This window comes from Pseudorasbora parva, chromosome 1, assembly GCF_024679245.1.
Source record: "Pseudorasbora parva isolate DD20220531a chromosome 1, ASM2467924v1, whole genome shotgun sequence".
NCBI classification, from domain to species: domain Eukaryota; kingdom Metazoa; phylum Chordata; class Actinopteri; order Cypriniformes; family Gobionidae; genus Pseudorasbora; species Pseudorasbora parva.
This window is the reverse complement of record NC_090172.1, coordinates 41,825,859-41,837,635: the sequence shown is the minus strand read 5'-3', so window position 1 is coordinate 41,837,635 and position 11,777 is coordinate 41,825,859. Positions and strand designations below refer to the sequence as shown.

General features: G+C 36.3%; 1 protein-coding gene across 4 annotated transcripts; it reads right to left on the bottom strand.

Annotated features, from left to right (window-relative positions):
- Nucleotides 1–910: 910 nt before the first annotated feature.
- On the bottom strand, nt 911–8,636 carry spi1b (Spi-1 proto-oncogene b). Of its 4 annotated transcripts, none has more exons than XM_067441121.1 (6): nt 8,264–8,636; nt 7,630–7,722; nt 7,453–7,534; nt 5,686–5,879; nt 2,108–2,273; nt 911–1,769 (listed from the first exon to the last, which is right to left on the bottom strand). In XM_067441121.1, exons 1-6 carry the CDS (start codon nt 8,303–8,305, stop codon nt 1,456–1,458), a joined length of 891 nt encoding a protein of 296 aa, XP_067297222.1. In that variant the 5' UTR covers nt 8,306–8,636; the 3' UTR covers nt 911–1,455. The 4 variants fall into 4 exon arrangements, with proteins under 4 accessions (XP_067297222.1, XP_067297232.1, XP_067297239.1 ...); XM_067441131.1 differs by having other exon boundaries at nt 7,453–7,531; XM_067441138.1 differs by lacking the exon at nt 7,630–7,722.
- Nucleotides 8,637–11,777: the final 3,141 nt, after the last annotated feature.

Here is an 11,777-nt window from a genome sequence, read left to right as displayed (position 1 = left end):
TCAGCTGTCTTGCAAAAGGGGGCGCTGAGAGGTTGTTTAGCTTTCAGCTGAGGTTTTGTTGTAAGGGGTGTGGTATACATTGCTAAGAACTTCTACTTATCTGATGGCTTTGAGTTGCTCGCATATTCAGTTTGACATATTTTTGAAGGTATTACACTTATCATCTTACACTTATCATCATTTAATAATATTTATATTATCATTTAATAACTTAATCAAAATGTTCAAACACAACTGAAATGGCAGAAATATAAATAATCGATCAATTTGAGACATAACTATTAATACATTTGGTTTACGTTTAAAACAAAATTGGCATGCTGTTGAAAGTATGTCTGATAAAGGCATATGGCTTGAAAATGTTTTTGGTGAGAGTACCATTTAATATTGAATGTTTTTTGGGGAAAATAGCGTCCCGATTTAAATTGAATCAATTGACAAACAGCTTAAACCTAGTCCCATCATGTTTGAGCTGTCTTGACTGAAAGCAACTTGCATATCTTAAAATATGTCAGTGCCGTTAATTTATCTCAACTCAAGATGCACACCAGTAATAGTTTTTTTTAAAAGACACATTTATAAAAGCGACTTAAATGTCCTAATTGAACTAAAGCCTAACCCTGTCTTAACTTAAGACCTGTCTGTGAAACCTAAGGCCTAAAGTTCTGTCTAAAATGGATGATTGTCACTCCAGATCCATCTGCACAGATAGATTGAAAGTAATTTTAGGCAATATTTATGCATTAGGTCTGTTCGGTGTTCTCTCAAATTTTCCCACAGTTCTTAGGATTTGATTCTTGTTATTTTTAAGGTTATATTTAAACAATTGCAATGAGTCATTGCTGTAAAATTACCCTGAAATATGATACAGCTTTATGAACAAAGTGCTCACGGCAAACACGCTGCTCACTTTGTATCGACAATTAATGTTTATTTATATTTCTATAAGGATTTTTATTTTTCTTCAGATTAAGTGTAATGTTGAGAAAAAGACAGTACAAACATCAGCAGAGAACATGTCTGTGTGTGTGTTACCCAGACGTGACGGAGTTTTCCGTGCTGCGTGAGCCTGTGTCATTGGTTTTCACTTCTGCTTTTTGTATTTTTGTGATTTTTTTTTCCATCATGTGTGGTGGTTAAGTTTGCAACTGTCTTTACTAAAAAATGTTTTACTGTATCTGCTCTTTTTAAATTTGTGCTCTCCCCATATATATATACACTGTACAGATGTGTGTAAATGTTGGTCCTGCAGCACAAAAACTGTTGAAATTTTAAAAGGACTTAAGATTTACTTAATGCAAAGGTGAGGGAATAAGGAGTGGAAATTAAAATAATTGAGTTTTAAACCATAGGGTCATACATATGGTTAAAGTTCATGTCCAGTCATTTGCTGCTTTCAGGAAGAAAAAGGTTCTCATGTTCCCAGAGTCTTTTTCTCGCATTTGGCGCAAATGTTTACATGTAAAGCTTCCTCTCAGTGTGGCTCTTTCCAAGTACCTCTCCACTGAATTGATAGGTGAGCTTTTTCTTGATCTTCTTGACTTCTCCGGTCTTGCCATAGTTTCTCAGTGCCCTTGCCATCTTCTGGTAGGTCATCTTCTTGCGATTTCCCTTCTGTACGCCCCATCGGTTTGCTAAAGCCTCTTTGTGCTTGGAAGAGAACTGGAATGTTCCTTTTTCTCGGTCCACCCACCAGATGCTGTCCTTCATGTCACCATTTCGCAGAAGGTCAAGCAGGAACTGATACAAGCGAATTTTCTTTTTGTTACCTTGAAAAACAAAGGAAATCAGCACCTACACTCTTAAACATGAGGCTTCTTTATTGGAATCAATGATTCTATGAAGAACTTTAAACATTCGTAGAAACTTTCATTCCAAAAAAGGTTATTTGAATTATTAACATGTTCTTTACACTAAGAAAAAAAAAAAGATTATTTGACAAAAGCTCTCCGAGGAACCAAACATGCATCTTCTATGGCATTGCTACATCTAGAAGATTACAGCAGTCAACAGTTACTGACAGTACTGTCAATCATTAACAGTTGGGTTTGGATCGATAGATCATTATCATGGCATGGGGGAAATTTGTCTTTGCCTTTGTCCTTACCATGTTCTCCTGTTGTTGAAGTAATGTGGTCTCTCATACACTCCTCATCAGACACCTCTAATGGAGGACTGCGACTGCCGGGGTCATCGTCATCCGAGCTGCGCTGGAGAGGAGAGGGCTGTACACTGTGAGGGTAGCACACTGATGGCCGTGGCAAATATGTCATCTGTCAAGACATAAAGCATAATTATCAGAGAGCACAGACAAAGAAAGATTCCAGTAAGTATCAACTTATTCAATCTAATAGTTATTTAGAAAACATTGGTGCTGTAAAGAACCCATAAACCAATAGAAGAGAAAAGCTTCATAAGTTCATGGCTAACTCGATAACTCTAAACAGCAAGTAGTTCTTCAAAAAAGCAATTTCAGAATCTTTATATGAAGGGTGCAAATCTTGCTAAATTCTCGTTGGCACAAATAATATAAACTACCCTCAAAAATTTGTTGAATTTACTTGGTTCCACGCAACTATATTTAGTAAGTTTTACAAATAACAATTTAGTTATATGAACAAAAGAATGTCAAGTAAAGCTGACAAAATGTATTTAACTCAAACCATTTGAATTTGTCAGTTACATAAAATGTATATGTGTAGCTTACTTAATAATGTTATGTTATATTTATAAAAGTTTATTAGGTGTTAGGTGAACACATTTATCAATTTAATTTACCTTATTTAATTAACTACTTCTTCTACAAGTGAATGTTTAAAAACAAAATTCAAAAATAACTTAATTGAGGGCAGGACGTCCATCCAATAAATGTGTTTATATGAGTGCCCTAAACACAGCCCCTCTTCTGCATAATCGTAACCATAATTACAAAAACTCCTCTAAATGTCCAACATAACTGAACATTTACATAAAAAGCATGCTGGGAACTACAGATCTACCGGCCAGTTTGTTCATTTCACTCAGCAATGTTAAGTTGACCAAACAAGCACTTATTAAGTAAAGCTGACAATACTCATTTTTAGTAGAAACAACTTGGTACACTTAATTTAGTTACATGAGTTTTTTAAGTTATGTGAACAAGGATGATTTGAGTGCAACTAACAACAGTATTTTTTTGTTTTTTGAGTGTATGAAGTACATGTGTGAACCAGGTTTGTGCAGTCAGGTGGTCTGAAATGTGGCATTTGGAGATTTCAGCCTCGTTCACCGTTAAAAAAGAGGAACTTTACGCTTTTATATATTGCAGATGTAAAAGTGGTGTGAAACTTAAAGCTGCAGAATATGATGCAATTGGTCTGTTTCTTTATTGTATGTAAAACTGTATGGATGTACAGTATGGAACATATTTAATAAAGAAAGAAAATGTTATGAAAGATCTGACGATCTGAAAGGTTTTTCAGTTAAACCGCTTCACTGTAAAAAGCCCTTCCAAAACCCCAAAGTGTCAAGGATCATAGCGGTCTCATGCGATTGCGTGCACAGTGCTGGGGCAGCAGTTTTCTTGTGACATGACAGTTGCAGAGTCTGATGACTTGAGGAGAGTGTATTCAAAAACACATGATAGTCATACACTGTTTAGAAATTTCCAGTATTTTCAAAAGGAACAGTTTTACTATTTTGTTGTGCATTTGTTTGTACAGGGCCTCAGAGACTGCAACTGGAATGGTGGCTGTTTTGTATTTAAAAAATGTGTTTAAAACAGTGAATATTTCTTACATTTTAGCTTTTCAGTATGATAAGAGCGATATTTATCTTCTCGGCCAGGGAAGCAGCATTGCTTTTCTCAAAGATTTCAATAAGCCATTGCTTATATTTGAATAATCTACAGATTAACTGATGCTGAATTCACAGAACAGCTCCTTTAAAAATGACCATGCAAGCGCTCCATCCACCAAAATAACATACTTCAGTTTTTGTTGTGGCTCATGCAATCTCATAAAAAATGTGTTATTGTTTTTAGTATTTTGACAGAAACTATGGTTACCATTATTGTAAAAGGTCAAATGCAGCCAATTTTTACAATATGTATGGCTATATGAGATAAGTAAAAACTGTTTTCAACATTGTTAATAATAAGGAATGTTTATTGAGCAAATCTGCATATTAAAAAGATTTCTGAATGTGACACTGAAGACTGGAGTACTGCTGAAAATTCAGCTTTGCCATTATCCAAGGAATTATTTCATTAAAAGAAATATTTAAATAGTAAACATTTAAATTGTACTAATAATTCAAAATATTGGTGTTTTACTGTATTTTTGATCAAATAAATACAGCCTTGGTAAGCAACTTTAAATGGCCCCAAACTTTTGAGCAGTAGTGTACATGTAATGAAAAATGTTATGTTGTTATAAAATTAGCTTTTTTTCCTCTCCAAGCCTCATGCACCTTTCAGTGAGACTTAGCTCATATGACAGGCAGTATATCAGTTGGTGGTGGACGGATCTCTGCTTCCTTCTACAAGGACGTCTAAAGGAAAAGCTTTGTTTTGCGATAGGCTTTATGGTTAGAGTCTGCCTTTGATGAGATCCAATCAAAGGAAGGGAACTCAATCTGCATTATTCAAAAGAGATTTTAAACGATTTCTTTCGAGAGTTGATCTTTGATTTCTTTACCCACAGAGCAGTCATTGATGGACAGGCAAGACCTATATCCTCTTTTTATTCAAATATCACCTACTACATCAAAAGGCCAAGCACACTTAAAAAAGAATCCAAAGTCTCTACAATGTAGCTATTTTCTGGCAAAAAAAGAAAGAATTTAATCAACAAATAAGGGTTGAATCACAATATGGTTTACATGCTAATATTGTGTGTGTTTGTGTGTGTGTGTGTGGGGGGGGGGGGGGTAATGACATGGGTATGATATAGGTATTACAAGGAGAGGGTGAAATATGAGGACATTGGCCATGTCCCCACTTTTCAAAATGCTTATAAATCACACAGGATGAGTTTTTTTAGAAAGTAAAAATGCAGAATGTTTCCTGTGATGGGTAGGTTTAGGGGCAGGGGCAGTGTAAGGGGATAGAAAATACGGTTTGTACGGTATAAAAAACATTACGCCTATGGAATGTCCCCATATGTCAACAAAAAAGAAACGTGTGTGTGTGTGTGTGTGTGTGTGCAAAGTGTTCCAGCTCAGTTTTTTTAAGCTCTAACATTTGTGCGCTTGTGCGTTTGTGTCACAATATAGAGCGGTTTTGTTTGTGTAAGTGGGGATGTTCTGTGTAATGGCAGTTGATGAGTGTGCAGACTGCAGTTACGGTGACAGTGTTGAGCTTGGCCAGGATAAGGCTTAGTTGAGCAATAGCTTGGGCACAGATGCTTTCTATAACCTCACAACCATGCAGCATCAACACCCACTTGTGTCACAAAGAACAGGAGAAATTTAAACAAAACTTATTAAACCCATTGTTAGAGAGATAGGCAGAACATCTTATCAAAAAAAAAAAATGTTCCTAAATGTCTCCTACAGCGTATAAAACAAAATGGTTACTTCTCTCATCACCAATAATGTGACCAAAGCTCACAAAGTACAAATAAAGAGCTCTCGCACATATAATGGAAGACATTTAAGTGAATGGGTATTAAAAAGCAGGTGTTTTATAGATAATGCAGATCTCACCTGTGAAGGGGGCAGGGTAAGGTGATGCCCGGTCAGGCCTGGGTCAATGAAATGACCAGACTCAACATCTGGGAAGCGATGCACATTTGATGTATGTAGTGGCTGCACACTCTGTAGCTCTGTGAAGTGGCTCTCTGGCAAGTTCTCGAAATCCACTGGATGGACATGATGTGTATTATAATCCCAGGAGTGATCTAGACAAGGACAATGAAGTTGAAACAGAAGGTCAGAAGAAAGCATCTTTTAACAGGTGAAAGGAATATGACAATCCATCACATGCTTTTGTGTATAAAAGCCCGATAAATCAACCATGTCAGGTTATTAGTCTGTCAATTCAATCGCATGCAACAAATTACATTTGATCGGGTTGCGCTTTCTCACTGCACTGGGTTTCCTGTTCACACCACCGTTTCCTTTGCTAGTTTTTGAATAGCCTCAAGAATGTTGTTTTTTTGTTTTCTTTTTAATGCAACCGTATTTAAAAGGTTCGATCTCTAAATGGAACATTTAAAAATGGCTGATCAAATTGATCCGATTTTTTTCAATGATCTGTTTTGAGTTATAATTAGCTTGGTCAATTATTTAATTAATGATCAGTTATTGTCCAAACACAATCATTGTAAACAGTCTAACTTCACTAAACGTCAATCCCTTCATAAAAGATACAGTCAAGCCATATATCACATTTACCACATTCGCTGGAGAAACATACATGTGCACATTTCTCCACTGCACAGACATAGCTGTTAAATAAATGGTTTGACAAGACTTCTGGGGAGAAAGGGGGAAAAATGTACTCTGCATTTCTTCACGGACGTATAACAAAACTGTTTTCGGTTTCTGTCATTTAACTTCTTTGAAAATCAGCACATACGGTAGATGTCTGAGGACAGGGCTTACTAAATAATACAAAGGTCTAACCAAAGGTCAACATACACTGTATCACAAAAGACTCACAGTCAGTAGAGAAATGCGATCTCCATCCTCAACCTTAAAGGCAGAAACTGCTGCCACTGTTTAGCACCCAATTTTAGACGCCTACATAGCTAAATTGCTTTATTGTCTCATTTTGGACAGAAACCCTTGGGGATATTTGTCGTTCTACGTCTGTAGTTTTCTTGCCTGTCAGAACGAGGCATCTGTTTCCTGCTTTGTGCTAGGTCACTCGCCCGGTTCCACTCGCTCGCTCTCCTAACGTCCCCCTTACAGTTCAGGCCCAGCTGCCCTGGGTGTGATTTTGATCCGTTAGCTCAATATAACAAAGTGCTGTTTACATGTGCCTCTCTAGGTGTTAAAACGCTTAAGTGTTTTGTTGGCAGGGGCTTTAGACAGTAATATCTCATAAAACAGATCATCTGTAAGAAGACATCTTTAACAATGCAGCCCATTTATTTACAGGGGCTGAAAGGGGAAAATGAACAATGGAAAAAAACTATAATGAAGTCATTCATTTTAAATGCATTTGTTCATCCCAAATTAAATGAATTGTTGGTTTATTAACTATGATTTAAATTATAATTCGTAGGCAGATTGTGGTTTGACTATTGTTTGATGAATTATTTCTGAATGACTTTTATTTTGGTATCAATTACCTGTTTATAAAAATGACATTGGCAAGGGAATGGGCAGGAGGTGAGGCGATGGATGATAATTCAGTTGCATTGCAGTTTAGCAGCAGTCTGTGGACTGGTTTTAGATTTTATGAATAAAAAAACGAATTATTGTGTAGATAGCTTATAATGTTGATGACAAGGAATAGAAACTCACCATTCTGACCGTCATCAATGATATACTGATACTCCATTGGTGGTCGATACATCTCTGATTCAAACATTTCCTCTGTTTGCTGCTAAGTGAATAGATAAGAAACAAAGGATGAACAGTTTGGATGACTGGAGCAATACCAAAATAATAATACACTGTACTATATAGAAAAAGCCTCACATCTTTGGTTAAAACCGCCCAGTAATCTTTTTGTACAGACGGTGTCTGTGACATCCAGCCAGTCCAGGTTACTCTCTCTCTACTCTCTTCTTTCTACATAGAAATTATTATTATTATACATTATGGAGAACAGTTTTTTTTTCATTACACTAATGTTAATCATAACTTGTTACAATAAACATACCTACACGTTAGCTTAAATAAAGACATCTTATCATTAACATTTAAATGTGTCTCTAATTGGCCTACTATACAGTAATACAAACATCAGATGTTCAAATGCACATAACTGAATCTCAATAGACTGCTGTTTTAAAGTGGTTGGCACAAACACGTATGCATCTCGACACTAATGCTGACTTTTTACATGGGGAGTAAAAAAGGACACAAAATGTACAAATTATCCTCATCAAAAATATATTAGACTGACGGATGTCAAACACTAATATTACAACAACAAAAAAAGATCTAGCTGTTCGGTCAGCTACTAGTACATCCACAATTATGCATCTTCATAATGCCTGTTGACACGCTGGCAGCGATATAACAAAAAGTGCATTATGTGTATTTTTACGCATCTATTAGCAGCAGCAGCAGCATAATACGACCATTTAGACAATAAAAAAATACTCACGGGTGGGATGATGTACCCCTCCATTCTGTACGGATGCAGCATGGATTCCTCGCCGCCTGACACTCGATCTGCAACTCTGATGCTTTCTCAAGGGCTTTCAAAACTGTCCCCGTACCATTGCTCAACTCTGCTAAATTTCCTCTTACCAAATGAAACCAGTGATCTAACTCACGCACCTTATCACGCAGGGGGCCTCAGAAATCGCCAAAGGCCCCAAAAAAGAAGCCAACCAGAGATACACGGCAAAGGGCAGCCTACCCTGACAGTGGCCGTCGAAAAGGGACAGAGTTTCTGTTTGTTACTTCTTTATTTTTGGGGTGTGTGGGTATGTGTTTGCGTATCCGCTGGAGGTTCCTGATTTTAGGGTAATGGCAGGTGGGGATTTTATCTTTGCTTTTAGAATAGGCGTAAAGTGTCACCTCCCCCAATGGCCAATCAGAGACAGCTCAGCTGACCGCTGTTCTTCCTGTCCACCTCCATGGTGCTTGTCGTTCTATAGAAAGTCCTTAATGCCGGATGAATATACACAGAAAATTCAAGCCATTTCCAGAATTTTAAGCTACATGTTCCTATCATGTAATTTTTTTTTTTTAATTCAGGCTGCTTTTAAAAAAAGCTTTTTTTTTTCCCAAAATTTTGTTTCTTTATTTCTTTATCTTTATTTTTCAGTCTTTGTTATTTTACCAGACAGAAATCTATATCCTCTACAAATACATACATACATACATAATTTTGTATATATATATATATAGAGAGAGAGAGAGAGAGAGAGAGAGAGAGAGAGAGAGAGAGAGAGAGAGAGAGAGAGAGAGAGAGAGAGAGAGAGAGAGAGAGAGAGAGAGAGAGAGAGAGAGAGAGAGAGAGAGAGAGAGATTCTCTAGAGAATAGAGTTTTGTCTGGCAAAAAAAACCAAGACTGAATACAGAATAAAAAGCCTCTGAATCCATTTTTTTTCTTCTTCTTCTAAATAAGCATTTTTGACAGGCTCCTATAGGTTTCTACCTAAGTACTGGTACTTCTGAATGTACTAAAGCTGGGATATAGTTGTTTTGAAGTGAAAGTGTTTTATGAAAATACTGTATACTATATGCGGAGAGCATTAACTCAGTATCATTATCTCATTTTTGACTGAAGTGGCTTTTAGAGCCTTTTGCATTTGAACTCTTCAAATGTATCACAAATAAAAATGATGTCTATCTGTATTTAGATAAATCGATCCATAAATACAAATCTTAGTTGGTCTAATATTCACTTGTTGGAGTCTGGGCTTCAGCCTCATCATGACTGCAGACAGAGAACAGATAAGATGGCTGACTGTGTTGCATCTCCTATCTGCATCAGTGCATGCTGGGAGAGGAGATACAACATGCTCAATGACAATGATGAAAGAATCTACTGTCTTTATCAAACTTTCCACCTGTCCCAAACCTTCTGTCTGCCTTTCTTTTGGGCATGTAATTAACAATATCATACAAATCATTTACAGAGGATACATTTGCACATATGTAGTTTACATATTCTATACATTAATGCTTTGAAAGCATCAAAAGTTTTCAGTGAGCTGAATACATAGTGTGATGTCATTTCTGTCCTCATCTACTATGCCACATGTCTAACTTATCACAAAGCTAAGCTGCAGCAGGAAGATAAAGATAATTTTATATATGACAAAAGATTGTGCTTTTTGCTTTTATCTGTGTGAGGGTTTGTGTGCACACTTCTTCATTCTATATAAGGGCACTGTAAAAAAATAAAAACGTAAAATGTACTGGCAATTTTCTGCCAGTGCATTATCCAGTCATTTTACTGAAATTTCCATCAACCCTTAAAACACAATGCAATGTGTAATTTAAAATACAGGTAAAACACCTGTAAAAAAACAATACAGAAAATTCCTTAAAATGTATACAGTACATTGTGACCTATTTTTACTGACTTTTTTTTTTACAGGTCCTTAATAAAATGTACACATAATTGCAGACAAAGCACATGATGAAAACCCTTAGTGATTACTTTTAAGTTTATGTAACTGCACGACCCATAACAATTTATCAATTTGTATTATGAATTGGACAGTTATAGATTACTTTCTATATTTTGCGATAGCATGTGCCTCTAATTTAAAGGGTATGCGTATGTAATCGTCTTAACGGGCTAGATGCAAGCACGGACCTCTTGTTGACTAAGACGCCTATACCAACCTGTTGTTATTACAAGGACACTTATGTGAAAATGACTGAACATATATTTTGCTCGAATAACTGAACTGCTTAAGCATAATCTCAATGTCAAAAAAGGAATGGTCTCTTTGGTGTCTTTGCTCAGGGGTTGAACCTTATTGTGTGTAATCTCTCCTTTTCCACCTTTTTCTGTGTGTATGCACTGGTAAAAAATGATTTAATTCAAATCAGTTTTAAGTTTTGAGTTTTAATTTTGTAGAAACATTATAAAATTAAGTAAAACTACACAACTTTTCTGATGCTGGTGTTCCCATCATGCACTGGGGTTTTCAATTAATGATGTAGATTTTTCACTGTTTTCCAGCTGTATTTACACCATTTTATCATTGCTTTTGTTGTTAGGTTTAGTAACTTGCCATTTTGTGGCATTTCTATTTAGTTTCTATTCAAAAACGGTCCATGGAAAGTTACCGTCACTGCATGTGTATTGTGTATATCAATTATTATGTTCAAGTGCCATTACATATATGCAGTGGTGGGCCGTCAGGGCCAGCAGGGCCTTCTCTGCTGGCCCTGTCAAAATCATTATATATATATATATATATATATATATATATATATATATATATATATATATATATATATATATATATATATATATATATATATATATATATATATATATATATATATATATATATATAGTTACGATTATATTTCCAGAAAGAATGTATTTATTTTTGGTGTATTTTCCATATGTCATCATCTAAACGCATCACAGCCCCGAGGACCAGCACTAGTAGAATAGCTTGCCTTCCATTGAAGCTGCTATTTTCCATTGGACCATAGCTTTGACTGACGTGGGTCATTAGCCAATCAAAATTTGATGTGTAGTGATAGAACGGCCCAGAGGCCCAGCGGTGTGTCGGTGTGCTACCCCCTGCTGATGTCATCAGCCGTCTGAACTTTTCGCGGGTTGTGAGAATTCTGTGTGAAATAAACTATGGCCGCCGCGGATGACAGGCTGCGTGCGAATGATCGATCCTGATGTCAAGCCGGTAATGTTAGCTAACAAGCAGTGTTTTTTCTGTTTCTTTGGATGTTCTGTTGGTCCGTATTTTTGTTTGTTTAAGAGTATTTGTGCCAGCTGATTTTGATTCTTTTCACCATTTGCCTACACGGTGACACGTGAGTGCAGTATCATCAATAAATAGTCAAATTGCCTTTTTGTCTCGCGTGTACACTATGAAAGCAAAGTTCGTAGTAGTATTGCGTACAGTGCATTATTGTATTTTGTGTGTGTGTGTGTATTATGACACACAGGAGAGGGTGAA

What these genes read in the sequence shown, in the direction of transcription:
- spi1b (XM_067441121.1), bottom strand. Translation starts at nt 8,305, where the DNA reads ATGCTGCATCCGTACAGAATGGAGGGGTACATCATCCCACCC. An exon ending in AGGGGTACATCATCCCACCC is followed by an intron (nt 7,723 to 8,263) that starts GTGAGTATTTTT and finishes ATTTCTATGTAG; the next exon opens with AAAGAAGAGAGTAGAGAGAG. An exon ending in CATTGATGACGGTCAGAATG is followed by an intron (nt 5,880 to 7,452) that starts GTGAGTTTCTAT and finishes GTCCTTGTCTAG; the next exon opens with ATCACTCCTGGGATTATAAT.